The sequence below is a fragment of the Myodes glareolus genome, chromosome 10, assembly GCF_982192425.1.
Source record: "Myodes glareolus chromosome 10, mMyoGla1.1, whole genome shotgun sequence".
Taxonomy (NCBI): domain Eukaryota; kingdom Metazoa; phylum Chordata; class Mammalia; order Rodentia; family Cricetidae; genus Myodes; species Myodes glareolus.
In genome coordinates, this window is record NC_142035.1 from 58,515,784 (window position 1) to 58,529,966 (window position 14,183).

A 14,183-nucleotide genomic window follows, 5' to 3' on the forward strand; every position below is an offset into this window, starting at 1 on the left:
AGATGAGGAAGTAAGTATATTCTGAAACTAACCCGTTATCAGTAGCTGTGGTAGCTGTGTTGCTGTTGCAGGCAAAGCTTAGCCGATGGAATAATCATTACAACATAGCAGGGTAGTTGGTCACATATTTTTTAGATTGCTTGGATGCTTACTTGAGACTTGGGGAAAAAACTGCTGTGTTAAGAAAAAAAAAACAAAATAGTTTATAGCCTTGGGCCTGATATTATGTTATTGGGGTTGAATATACAGTGTGATTTTTAAGGACAGACCAGGAGGGTAATTTGGTCTGTTCCTCTTTTAGAGTTCAATATTGGTGGGTCTTGTATCTGGAACTTAAAATATTAGATCTTTCCTTACATAGTAATCGGCATTCTAAATTTCAAGGAAAGACTTAGTTAGAAATTGTGTTTCTAACTGCCAGACAGTGCATTCATTTGATTGTCTGATCAGTGTTTGATAAGGGTAGGACAAGCAATCCTCCTTACATATGAAGGACTTGATACTGTATAAAAAGTAAAACCTCCAGGACTGGTTGTTTGGACATCACATCATACCCACCCTTTTAAACTCAAATGCCTGTTTATGCCATACCCAATAGTTGGATACAGACCATCTCTATACAATTTAAATCGAGTTGGTTTTTAATTCTCCAAATGAAATAAAGTTACCCTATAGGCCTGTAGGCAAGGACAGCTGAATGCAGTTCAACACAGAATTGTAACCTTACTAGAACAGGATTTATTTATTTGTCTTTGTAACTTAAGTTTGTATTTCTCAAGTATAAACTCTGTAGATGACAACATTGTGTCCAAAGTGTCAAAACACTGAGCTTGTTTGAACCCTTGCTACTTGAAATGTGGTCTCAGATTAGTAGCATCAGCCATACCTGGAAGTAGGCTCAAGGTTCTCAGCTGGAGGATCCCATTCTGGTCCTATTGAATCAAATCTACATTTTACTACTGTCTCCAGGTAATTTGTAAGTACGTGTAAGAACCAATGGGTCAGGGGGCTTGGGCAGTGACTCAGATGGTAAGAATGTTTGCCAGACAAGCTTGAGGATCTGAGTTTGGATCCATGGTACCTATGTGATAAAGCTGGTAGCCTTGCACTGATGCTGAAGACAGGTGGGTCCTGGGAGCTTGTTGGCCGACTGGTCTGGCTAACTGTAAAACGAGTGGGTGTAGCCGCACATGGTTTTAAACCTAATCCTTAGAAGGCAGAGGTAGGCAGAGCTCTTGAGTTCAAGGCCCTTGTGGATTGCATAGTGAGACCCTGTCTCAAAAACAATAAGGAACCCACAGGCCCTTTCTCATAAAGTGGGAAGCCGTCTAAAACACTGGGCAGGAACAGTGGCTCACCAGAAGTGTTTACCGAGCAGAAGACATTTTTGTTCATGTGTCTGATCTTTGGGCAAGCTGCTCTAGAATCTATCTGGCAGGTAGATTCTGGGGATGCTTCCAAACATCCTCCAGTGCATAATACAGTCCAACTTGCAGCCCCTAAAAAACTGTACTGGAGCTGAGAACCACTAGCCTATAATGACCTTGTTTTCAAGTGTATGAACCCCCCTTGAGTTCATACTGTTCCCCTCCAAAGTTTAAGAAATTGGAGTGAGGGACAGGGTTTCATTTTTCAAAAGTGTAGGGACTAGGAGAGAACCACTGCCCAGCATTAATGATGTAAACCTAAGGTAGTGGGATTAGTTGAACTGTAATGATGATACTGAAACAATCTATTGACTAGTTAGAGTATGTCAGACTTAATAGATGATCACAATTGTAATAGGCCTTATGCTGAAACACTTTTTAAAGTAAGGCCTGCAATGGCCCATTTTTGAAAACAAAAACCAAAACAACAGAAAAAAAAAAAAAAACTACGAATTTCCTAAGTGGCAGATCTCCAACCCAAGTCTGACACCAAGGCAGAAGTTACTCCTCGCGCCCCCCCCCGCCCCTCCCCACCGTGGTGGGAGAGCTGGTTTTTGTTTGAGACAGGACCTCACAGGTCCTAGGTTGTCTTCAGATTTGCTATGTAAATGAAAGTAGCTCTGAACTTCTGATCCTCCTGAGTACTAGGATTTCTGGACTGTGCCATCTCTCCTGGCACTCTCCCCGTCAGCATGAGGTCTTCATTACAGCCTAAGAAGATTCTAAAACCTGTTTTGGTCTTTCCACAACAGCTGTCAGAATGGGAACTAAGAGGGGCGGAGCTTTTTGCGGCGGAAGGGGCGGGCTTAAGCCAGCAGGAAGTCCGGCGGCGAGGATGGTTGTGTTGGCGAAGGTCCGGTAGCGGGGTCCCTGGTGGGATCCGGGTCTTCCCAGTCTTCGGGTCGCAGGCTCCCGCCCAGCAGCCGGAGCAGGACGGCGGCGGTGAAGTTCCGCAGCCATGCACGACGCTTTCGAGCCGGTGCCGATCCTGGAAAAGCTTCCCCTGCAGATCGACTGCCTGGCTGCCTGGGGTGAGCCGCGGGGCCTCGCGCCTGCCTTGTGGGAGGCAAGGCGTCTGACCGAGTAGGTGGGCGGACGACGCAGGCTGTCAGAGAGGGCAGAGATGACAGGACTGTGCACCCGGGGCGGCTTGTGCGATCTCTAAGGACAGTCCATTTGTGCAGTGTGCATTTAGAGGCTAAGCTCGATTGGGGCCCACTTCTGTTCCAAGAAATCCTGAGTGGAAAAGGCAAAGCATTGGGAAGTTGTAACGCTGCCAGGGGCTTGAACTTGTTCAAATAAATGGTCGTGCAGTTCCCTAGGTGAAAGACACAGATGCTTTACTAGGCACTGAACACGTTAGCAGCGTCTGTTCAGAGCCCTTAGTGTTCACTCACAGTTTACTTTTCTTCACGGTACATAGCTCACCTACTCTCTTACTCTGAGTGGTTGATTGCCTTATGCCATGAAGTGCCCAAGTTACCTGACTCGAAAATAGAAGAGCACCGCAACAGACTGCCGTGAAACCTAACCTATATGACCTTGTATGATTTTTTTTTCCCCTTGGGATTGGCTGATGCAGAAAGCAAGGTCAGCATCTTTTGTGTGTTTTGGAGTGCAAGTATGTAAATCTTGACTCTCAGCTACTTTGAGTGCTTTTCTGTGAATCATTATTACCCGTTACAACCCCCAAAGGCTAAGTAGGAATAATTTCAGTCTTCTCTGTTAATGTCCATGTCTGAGAAATCAAGGGCCTATACGACCGTGGACTTTAGAAACCTCACTTAGATCTTACACTGAGAGGTGCCGTGATGGACCGTGTGGGACTCTTGATGGCGACCAGTATCCTGTGTGTCTACTGATAGTGCTATCCAGCCATCCTTGCAGGTTCTTTGTGGAGTCCCCAGAGGGATTCAGATTTTGTGTTGCTGCTTTGAGCAGCCGTTAGCCTCTGTTAAATAGTACCCCATGGTAAACTGGCCTAGTCCCTTGGATTAGGGAGAGAATCCTCAAAACATCTCGAGAAAACCTCATTTCCTGGAGGAAAGTGCTCTCAAGTAGAAACTAATAAATGGAGGGATTAATTTCTCTACTGTTTCATCAAACACGTATTAGATACCTACCTGGACTATCCTCTCCACCAGGGACAGGAATGCAAGGATGAAGGAGAAACAGTGTCTGTGTACCTAGAACACAATGAGGAACAAAAGCATGGGCACAGATTGTGGCACCAGGTAAACGATACCAGAGGTACATGCTATCTATTCCAACATTCAGGGCAGGAGCTCAATTCAGCCGAAGACAGACGTGCCCAGGAAGGTTGAATGCAGCTGCTTGCCACATGCTTGACTTAGCTTGTCAGAACCATTGACCCTGCCCCACTAAGAGAGACTCATTAACTCCACATTTTCAGAGTAAAGATTCCACTTAGCTCAGGTTCTCAAAAACAGTTTTGACACGATAAGGAGCTTTTGTCCTGCCTTGACCCCTCACCAAACAGAAATGCCGTGTCTCCTAGGTTACTAAGGTCAGCCTGGGAGTACAGGCAGTGTGCTTATTTCTTGCAACAAATTATTTCATTTCAGGCTTTAGATAATAATTATCGCTACGTTAGTACTAAGATTATTTCTACTCCTAGTCCTTGCCCCTTTTACCTGGGAAGATCATCCAGTAATCAGATCATGCAGAACCATACAGAATTTAAGCTGGAAGACTGTCACAATTCATCTCTCTTCTGGGCAAAGGAAATGAGAATATTGGTGGTCTCTCCCTGAATTCCAGTTAGAGCGTCCAACTGGTTTTTTAGCATTGGAATATCTAATGGTATGACCCTAACCATTCTACATTTAAAAGTGTTATTTAGATGCATTTATTTTATCTGCGTGAGTGTTTTGCCTGCATGTTTTTATGCATCCTGTGTGTGCCTGGGGAAGTCAAAAGGTAGCAGATCCCCTGCAACTTGGGATCTGAAGCTACAGATAGTTGTGAGCCACCATATGAGTTCTGGAAACAAACTCAGGTCCTCTGGAAGAGCAGCCAATGCTCTTAGCCTCTAAACCATCAATCCAGCTTCTGTTCTAGGTTCTAATGTCTCCAGATACTCCTATCATGTATCCCATGTTGTAGTAAATGGGATTTCTTTTTCTCTTTAGGTGAGGCCACGGGCCTTGGAATCACGATTGATGCCTCACATTCTCAGTCTACCAAAGACTCTTGACTGTCCAGAATAAATCTCCACTCTAGTCATTTCTCCTACGTCTGTTGTTGCTGCTCCTGACGAAGGCTCTGTCTCTTTTCTGAATTTCCATGCTAGCATTCTCATTTACCTCAGCCTGCATTTGTCTTTGTTGTTTTCATCTTTTTCTATGCATCCGGATAGATCAAGCCTTTAAAGACCTACACCCCTTTGCGTTTCTCTTTTGCTCAAACCCCTCAAGTGGCATTAACATTACTAGACCAAGTTCCAGAGTTTTCACCATGACTGGCAACATCTGGCATGATCAACATCTGGAGGTTGAGACAAGAGCATGGGGAGCCCAGGAGCTCAGGATCAACCTATTTCTTGTCCCGAAATAAGAACAAACAGATAGTAGAATGATATGTTCTGTCTCTTTAAGAGACAAGACATGTCCACTCCCTCCCCTGTTCACGGCTGATCGTCAGCTTCCAGCCTAAGCTCTTTCCTTTTCCATCTCCCTCTCGAAGAGGCAGCTTCTGCCTTTCCCCACTTCTCCCCCTCCTCTCTCTCTCTCTCTCTCTCTCTCTCTCTCTCTCTCTCTCTCTCTCTCTCTGCTCTTCTCCCCTTCCCTTCCATAACCCACTTAATAAATATCCAGCCTCACTCTGCATGGCATGCCTTTCCATGTCTCTGTCTCTTGCCTGCCACCACGTGTCTCCCTGCGACCAGCCACTGCTCGGGGACCTGCAGCTGTCCCTGCCTGGGACTGGCTGCTCCCAGAGCCCACTGCCCACTGCCTGCCACCACATGGCCTGCTGCCTGCTTCCATCTGGGATCCTACAGCATTTTTAATAATCCATTTCAAAATGATACTTGTAGCTTAGAAAGGACAGGAGTGGATAGAATGGACAGTACTGGAAACTAGACTTTTCATAGGTTTTGGATTTGTTTGTTTCTGTTTATGGTGCAGATTTGTTTATTTGTTTGAGACAAGATGTCACTATATGTCTCTGACTGGCCTATAACTCCTGGTGTAGATCAGGCTGGCCTTGAACTCAGGGATCTGCCCACCCCTGCCTCTGTCTCCTTCACGCTGAGATTTAAGGTATACCTCACCATATCCAGCCCCAATTTTTAGTTTTAATACACACACACACACACACACACACACACACACACACAAATATGCCAGTCTTAAGAGTACCATCTTGGGAATCACTGATCAGAATCATTAGGTGTGAAGCTAGGGATTTGTATTTCTAGTAAGTCTGCTTTATTCTGATGCAGCTAACCAGGAGTTTGCCTTGTAAGAGCCCCTGTTCTATGCCAGTGAGCTCATTTCTGTGTATTCTGTTGTGGCCGGTAGTGGTCCAGGACTGAACTGCTTACTGCAGGAGGTTAGGCTGCGTTACATTGCTGGACAGAGTTTTTATCAAGGTGAGTTGAGCAAGAGGTCCAGCCTTATCAGGTCTAACCTCTTGCCCCAGGACTAGGTCTTACTTCCCCTTCTTAAGACCAGGACTTGACCTTGAACTCAGGACACTCCTACCACTGGAGTCCTGGGATTACAGGTATGGGCCACACCTACCACATTAGTGGTTTTCTGGGACTGACTTTAGTTTGTTTACATGTGTATTACGTGTTTGGGGAACATGGTCTATCTTCTGATATGCTGTGTTGATTTTCATGTGGATATCCACTTCATGCTGTAGGCTTTTTGTTTCTCTGTGTTGTGCTCCGACAGCTAATTACATGAGTTGATGAGCACAGTGGCCATGCCGTCTCTAGACAGTGTATTATAGTCCACCAGCTCTCGCTGTCCTGTCACCTCCTCCTCTAAAATGTCTCCTGAGCCTTGCCCGGGTTGGGGGTGTTACTATAGGTGTCTGGGAAGGGACACTCAACCAGTCACTTTTTCCAACCAGTCATGAGACTCTTCATTAACTGTCAACTGCAGAAGCTTCACCATCCAAGCAGCATATGGTTCCAAGCGTAACCATAGATATTTAGAAGGCAGTTTGATACCATGTGTATTGAACAACAGTAGCAAATAATGGTAGCAGTTTATCGTGTAGGGCTTATGACCCCGGAAGCCAGGGATTTTTGATTAGGATTATCTCTTGTGAAACAGGCCTCAAATCAATTCAGAAACTGATTGGTTACCCCCATAACCTTCACATCACTATTGCCCAGTGGGCACGTCTTGCTTGGTAGGTTAGTATTAGAGCATTCAGGGTTCACAGTAGCACCTCATAGTACTGTGAAAGCCAGCCAGCAGTGAGGAAGTTCTCAGGTCAGCTCCAGCTTGATTTCTCTGTGCTCTGCAACCAGCGTGTGTGGTGTCTTTAGCAGTAGCGTCTTGTGCTCTAGACATGGTGGAAAACCAAGAGTGTCGGCAGTAGACTCTATTCGCCCATACAAGATACCTGTGTTCAAATTCTTTCTCTTTCTAAAATTATATATGTCTATATATATATATATATATATATATATTCTTTCTAAAATACATATACACACACATATACATTTACATGTAGTTTTTGTTATTTATTAGTTTATTTGAGACAAGGTCTCACTAGGTAGTACTTACTGGTCTAGAACTCACTATGTGGACCAGACTGGCCTCCAACTCAGAGAATAAATTGTATTTTCAATTGCTTACAAAGTAGTGGGTTTCCGTGAGGCTTTTTCATACGTCCTTAGTCTTGGTTAGCCCCTCCCCACTCCCTGTCCCCCAAACTTAATCTTAAACAATGAAGCCAATGACATTTTTTTAATCCACTAATGTTTCTGGTATAAAAATAATCATACTTGGTAGCCCAAGCTAGCTTTAAACTCACTGAAGTCCTCCTGCCTTAGTAGTCTAAGTGCCGAGAGTATAGGTGTGAGCCATGTGCCTGGCAAAATAAATCATTTTTGATTGTTTCCAATAACCCTCTTTTTCCTCCTCCTCCTTTTCGCCCCCCTCCACTGTGCCCCCCCGCCCCACACACACTGAGAATTGAAAGCAGAAAGCAGAGTTTATGTCTCACACTGGCTGGGGCTCTACTACCAGGCCACAACTCCAGCCTCCTCAGACCCAAGTTAAAGAAATAGGGTTTTCATAAAAGCCAATGAACTTTCTCTGTGCTCTTTTCTAGAGGAATGGCTTCTTGTTGGAACCAAACAAGGACATCTTCTTCTCTACAGGATTCGGAAGGATGCTGGTAAGTGTCTGGAACCCAGATGGTGCACAAGAAAGCTTTACGACTAGTGTCCAACTGTGAAAACAGGGATTCTCAGGCCAGTTAAGGGGTCATTGGAAGGAGGACTGTGGGGAAACGGGGAAACACTGAGAATCTCCTGGGATCTGTTTCCTTTAACAAACCATTTCCTAGCCTCCCCTGGTGGGTGCAGCTGAATAACACCTACCTTCTTATCTAGGAGATTCACTACCTAATAAGAAATGTTTCTGTGTAAATGCTATATAGTTGTAGGCAAAAAGAAGGAAAAAAAACGTAAAGAACAGTGGCCTTTGATGTGGATGGCACCAGCTTCTGAGACTAGGCCACCTGTGAAGAGGGCAATCTAGGTTTGAGCCTAGTTTTCCTTTTTGGCCACATGATTGGCTGAGTCCTTTCAATACCAGCATTCTCTTTTGAAACTTTGGCAAAGTTGTTGAAAGCAGGTAAAGCAGCAATAGGCTTGGAAGGTCCTTAAACAGCTCTTATTAACTGTGACTTTGTCAGTGGTGATGTAGAATAATAAAGTGTTTGAAATGTGTTCTGTTAAAAATTACCCCCCTTTGTTCTGGTTTTATTTTTTTTGGAAAATGGATGTTTGGGAGGCCAGAGAGAGAGCCCGACGGGTAGAGCTCATGCCTTGTGAGCAACAGGGTCTGAATCTGATCCCCAGGACTGTCGTAAAAGAGCCAGGCTTACCATGCGTGCTTGGAACCCCAGTCTGAGGAAGCGGAGACTGGCAGACTAACAGAATCAGTGAGTTCCAGGTCCCAGTGACAGACCCCATCTCAAAAACCCAAGGTGGAACATCATCTGATGTTGTTCTCTAGCCTCCACATGCATGTGCACACATGTACATATGTTCCTGGACACAGATGTGCACACACACAAACATGAAAAAAGAAAACCAATGTTAGCCTATTATGCCCTAAAACTACTATATATAGAAACTTGCTCTTCATGCAAGAAGAGGTTAGACCAAGTTGTCGCTGTTCAACTCTAATGGACCTGAAAATATAACAATGACATAGTTTTCTTATAAATTGCTTTTCATTTTCTTATATTTATTCATGTGTATATGTCTCTCTCTGTGTGTATCTGTGACTCTGTAAACATACATATGTAATAGGGAAGACAGAATAAGGCATCAGGTCCCCTAAAGCTGGAGTTGTAGGTGGTTGTCAGCTGGCGGATATGGATGCTGAGAACCAAACTCAAGTCCTCTGCAAGAGTAGCAAGTGCTCTTAACCATAAGCTCTCTCTGTAGCCCCAGAAATTACAGTTTTCAGCCTGATGTATTTCCTTAATAATTTAGGATGAGAGTAGAAATCGGAGCCTCTTTTTGGAATCTAGAATCAGGGGTCTCATATCATGGAGGGAAAAAAAAAATCTGTGACAACAGAGAAAGAAGAAGGGCCACTGGTCATGGTGCTTACCCATAATACTCAGGAGACTGAGGCAAAAGGACCACAAGTTTAAGGTCAGCCTGAGCTGTATAACAAGACCCTGTCTCATAATAAGAAAATTAAAAAGGTCAGATGTGGTGGCTCACACCTGTAATTGCAGCACTTGGGAGGCTGAGCCAGGAGAATCATCCATGAGTTCATGGCCAACTTTCCTTGACTACACAGTGAGTTGACCTCAAAAATAAAATAAAATAAAATAAAGAAAGATCAGGTTCTATGAAAGGTAAGAGGAGAAACTGGGACTAAAATAGTTTATTTCATTTCTACGTTACTTTCTTTCTTTTAAGTCAGGGGTCATCAAGCGTCTCCAAAAAGTCCAAATAAGGCAGGGAGTTGGAAGAGCAGTTAAAAACATTTGCTCTCCCTGAGGACTTGAATTTGGTTTCCAATACCTTTATTGGCTCAAAACTTCCTATAACTCCGGTTCAGATACCTGCATATACATGCATGGAAACAAACATGTACGTGTAAATAAAGCTAAATTTAAAAAAAAAAACCAGCAAAAGTCCATTTTGTGTGCTAGAGAGATGGCTCAGTGGTTAAGAGTGCATACTGCTCTTGCTGAGGACCCAAGTTTAGTTCCCAGGACCCACATTGGGCCTCTCCAGGGAATCCAACACCCCCTTCTGGGTGTTCAGGCTGGGCAGAGGCAGCACACACCTTTAATCCCAGCACTTGTGAGGCAAAGGCAAGTAGAACTCTTGAGTTCAAGGCCAGTGGGATGGTCTACAAAGTGAGTTCCAGGACAGCTAGGGCTACGTGGAGAAACCCCCCCCCAAAAAACAAAACAAACAAACAAGAATTTAAACCTTCAAGTAGGAAAAAAAAAGTCTAAGTTAGGCTTTAAGGATCATAAAATTTGTCCTGAGTTTAATGCCCTTGTAAGCTGAAAGCAACCATAGGTAGTGTGTCCGTGAGTGAACAGGACCATGTTGCACACGAAGGTCCCTGTGGGTAGTTCTTTGCTCATCCTTGCTTTAAAGTTGGAGTTCTCAAAGCCAGAATGTTTTTATTCTTTGACAAATGTAGTCATTGATTTAAATAGTAAGCTTACCTTGAACTATCCAAAACATTTAACCGTTGTTTTTTGGCCGTATGCCATGGGTTCAGATTTAATTGGTGGGGGGCAGAAAACTAAATAATTGCTTCTCAACCTTTTGGTTAAGGTCAATGCAGAACACTACAATAAAACAAAACAAAAACAAAGAATCAGCCAGGCACGGTAGCTCACAGCTGTTAAAGTAGCACTTTGGAGCCCGAGGCAAGAAGATTGCCCTGGCTCTGCAGGCACCTGGGCTGCAGTGTGGGACCTTGTCAAACAAAATAAAAACAGCTTTTCAGGCCAAGTGTAGTGACTTCATGCCTGTAATCCCATGATGTAGAAAGCTGAGGCAGGAGGATTGCTTCAAATTCAAGGCTATCCTGGCCTCCATAGTTAGTTTTAGGTATGCAGACCCATGGCTGTCTCAGGGAAAGGTGTTTTGTATGTTGTTATGAGAGGAACTGTTTTTTTTTGTTTTTTCTCATGGTACATTAGTTTTGCCTGAAAGACTAGTTTTTCAGACCCCCTTGGGATATTGAGTAAAGTTCTTGGCTCTTTGTTTGTTTTTCAAGACAGGGTCTCACTACAGAGGCTGTAGTGAACTCACTTTATAGACCAGGCTGGCCTCGAACTCACAGAGATCTGCCTGCCTCTGCCTCCTGAGTGCTGGGATTAAAGGCATGCACCACTCACTGTACCCAACTGCTTGCTTGCTTGCTTTTTCTTTCCTTTTCTTTTTTCTTTTTTCTTTTTTTTTAAGAAATGGCTTCAGAGGAACACAAGTGGCAGTATTTGTTAAGTTACAACAGAAAGGGAAAGTGTGGACAGTCAGTGCCTACCCCATAAGCTTGCTGCCTTCTCAGACCTTAAAGAATTTTTTTTAACTTATCCAACATTTATTCGACTAGGAAGCATTGCTAGTGTTGCTGAGTTTCCTCTTCCCTGCACACTTGCGCCTTCCACTAGAGAAGGGGAAGTGAGAGACGAGGGCAGATGGGAGATGTGGGGATTTCAGAAGAGGTGGGTAGAGTAGGAGGGGGCAGGAGGGGGTGGGTGCAAAGGTGGATTCCAGGCAGATATGCCCCCTCATGCAAAGGCAAGACCACAGGCGGCTACAGGAACATCCAGAAAAGATGGGTCTGTGGGACATTTCAGTCCTTCCTGTCCCTAGGTGGCTGTCAAGGGTAGCCAGGAGATCTCAGGGTTCTACCTTCAGGCTCTCGAGACTGAGGCCACGTCGCTTTGATGGTGCTCACCAGCTCTCAGCATTCAGATGCCACCACCTCTCTGCTTAGAGCGAACCAGCTTCGCATCGACTGTCGTTTGAAATAACGATAGTAAGAGTTATAAGAACCTCTCCACAGATGTCCAGACATCCAGGGACTCCTCTTCCAGCTTTCTCTTGACCCGGAGGTACTTTGTCTGTAGCCTCAAGCTCCACAGTACACAACGGGAATGGCCAGTGAGCACCCTGGCTCTGGATAGCAGCCACTGTGACAGGAACCGGGCTTGGCCTAGCTCTGGAGACCCTAAGGGCTTGTCCTTAAAGATTTTTCCATTGGTGTTTGGGGTGACAGCAGTGAGTGTGATGGTAAATATTCTAGAATGCAGTATGCTATCATTCGGAAAATTTGTGACTTGTGAAACTATTTTTCCAGATGCTAGTTTTGAAACTTTCAGTTGAAGTTTCAAATCATGCATGCAAAGGGCCGTCCAATGCATCAATCAGAGCAGTGTGCTCCTAAGGTAGCAGAATAAACAGCTCACTGATAGGTCTGAGGGTGAGTCTTCAATCTAAGAAACTCCCTTTGTCAAGTATATTATCAACAGTGAAGATCCAGTTGCTTGAAAGAACAGAATATTGCTATTTTCCAGCTGTGTCTTTGTGAGAACAGATGTTTGCCCAACACTGCCTGTTCCCCTAGCTACTGTTCCCATCAGACACCTCAAGTATGACTTTGGAACCTGCCATAGTGCCACATACCTATAATCCCAGCACCTTTGGAGGTGGAAACAGAAGGACAAAAGCTCCAGACCCTGTCTCAAAATAAACAGACCAACCAGTGAGGGTCTAGTGAGGTGATCCAGTGGTGAAGGGCTTGGCTGACGACCCAGATTCAATGCCTGGAACCTGGTTAAGGGTAGAAGGAGAGAACCTGATCCCACAGAGTTGTCCTTTGGTACGGATGCTCCCGCCCCGGTAATAAAAGAAAATGAGAAAAAAGTGGAAACCTGTGTGACAATTTATGCCCTTAATCCCAGCATTCAGGAGGCTGAGACAGGAGAATTGCAGTAAATTCAAGGCCAGCCTGGCCTATGCAGTAAAATCTAGGCCACCGCAGGCTACAAAATAAGACTTTTCCTTGGAAAACATTGGGGTAATAGTACCAGCTCCTTGGGGTTAGTTGTGAGATGATATAAAATGTAGATCAAAACCAAACTCACACTTTATCTAGCCACTGCCTCATGGTAGCTGTTGGTGATGTAATTGCTCCCATTTTGGTCTGGTAACTCCTGTCACTGAATGTGCTTGCTTCCCCAGCAAGATCGGGCTCCTGTGTCTTTATGGTGTTGACTTTCTTCCCCTTTTTTGCAACAGTGGCAGCAGATGTAGCCTCACCTGAAAGTGGCAGTAAGTGTAGATGTGTTTCCCTGCTCTGGCTTGGAGATGGTGCTGTTTGCTCTGTCCGCAGGCTGCAGGATACAGGGCAGCTGCCGGAAGGTAGTAGTATCTAGCTGGAAGTAGACTTTGGCCTGAGTCTCATGGCTCGGGCTCTTACATGACGACAACTCTTTACCCTTTTTGAGAAACACTTGGCCAATGTATTTTGTAGAGTCAGATCTTCAGACTCCGGGTACCTGGCTGCTTTGGTAACACCTTGTGATCTTTCCTGCTGATGGTAAAGGTGCATGAAACCCTCTGCAGTAGCCCTGGGGTTGAGAGCCACCTCCTGTGCTCAGGAAAGAGCCGCCTGTTTTAGACCTCTGACTTGTAGTCTTTTAGGTAATTCAAAGGTTTATTAGGAGCGCACATGATGCCGTGTTTTGTTTTATTTGTATCCCTGTGCTTGGAACTACAGAGGTTTGTTTGTTCTCCATAGGTTGTAACAGGTTTGAGGTAACACTGGAGAAGTCCAATAAGAACTTTTCCAAAAAGATCCAGCAGGTAAGTGGCCTTGATCGTTGGTATAAGTATTATTTGACTCCTTGAGGCCCTGCTGTGTTAGTCTGGTTTTCAGCACTGTAATGCAATAACTGAAGCAGGCTACTCTAGGAAGAGCCAAGATCGTGCTCACAGTTCTAGAAGTCCAAGAACACAGTGCTGCCAGCATCTCAGTCATGCTGAAAGCCTCGTGACAGGACACACGCCACAAGGGAAGGTCATCCTGTCCCACAGGAAGCCCGAGTGATTCAGGAAGAGGCTGGTTCAACAGCCTGACCTCTCTTGAGAACTAATTGAAGAATCCCACGAGCACTAATTGACTCTCTTCTAATTATATATCCCAAGTGACCCATAGACTTCCCACCAGACCTTACTCCTTAATATCACCACAGTGGGGACCAGGCCCCCAACAGAGGCATTAGCTATTGAAGGATACACTCAAGCCCTAGCAAAGGTAGAACTTGTTGATGTTACTTAATTTGAATCCTCTTCTCTCTACCCTCTTTATATAGGGCCTCTCAGCCTGTGGTCATGCACCTGAATCCCCTTTCACAAGCAGAGACCGTGGTTACACAGAAAAATGAGTCAGGTGTCTGTAACCAGTACAGGCCCTTTAGTCTGGTTTAGTCTTCTTGTTAAGTGAACTTTCAGTAAACCTTACCGGAAATGTTTAATTGCATGTGATG

At 44.8% G+C, this 14,183-nt stretch overlaps 1 protein-coding gene across 1 annotated transcript in view; it reads left to right on the forward strand.

Moving 5' to 3' along the window:
- The first annotated feature begins 2,243 nt into the window (after positions 1-2,243).
- Vps39 (VPS39 subunit of HOPS complex) overlaps positions 2,244-14,183 on the forward strand; it is a 41,780-nt gene continuing 29,840 nt past the window's right edge. The window contains exons 1-3 of the mRNA XM_048459534.3: positions 2,244-2,458; positions 7,746-7,811; positions 13,436-13,500. Coding sequence (XP_048315491.1) covers positions 2,386-2,458; positions 7,746-7,811; positions 13,436-13,500 — 204 coding nt within the window. The 5' untranslated portion in view covers positions 2,244-2,385. The remainder of the gene's footprint in view (positions 2,459-7,745; positions 7,812-13,435; positions 13,501-14,183) is intronic.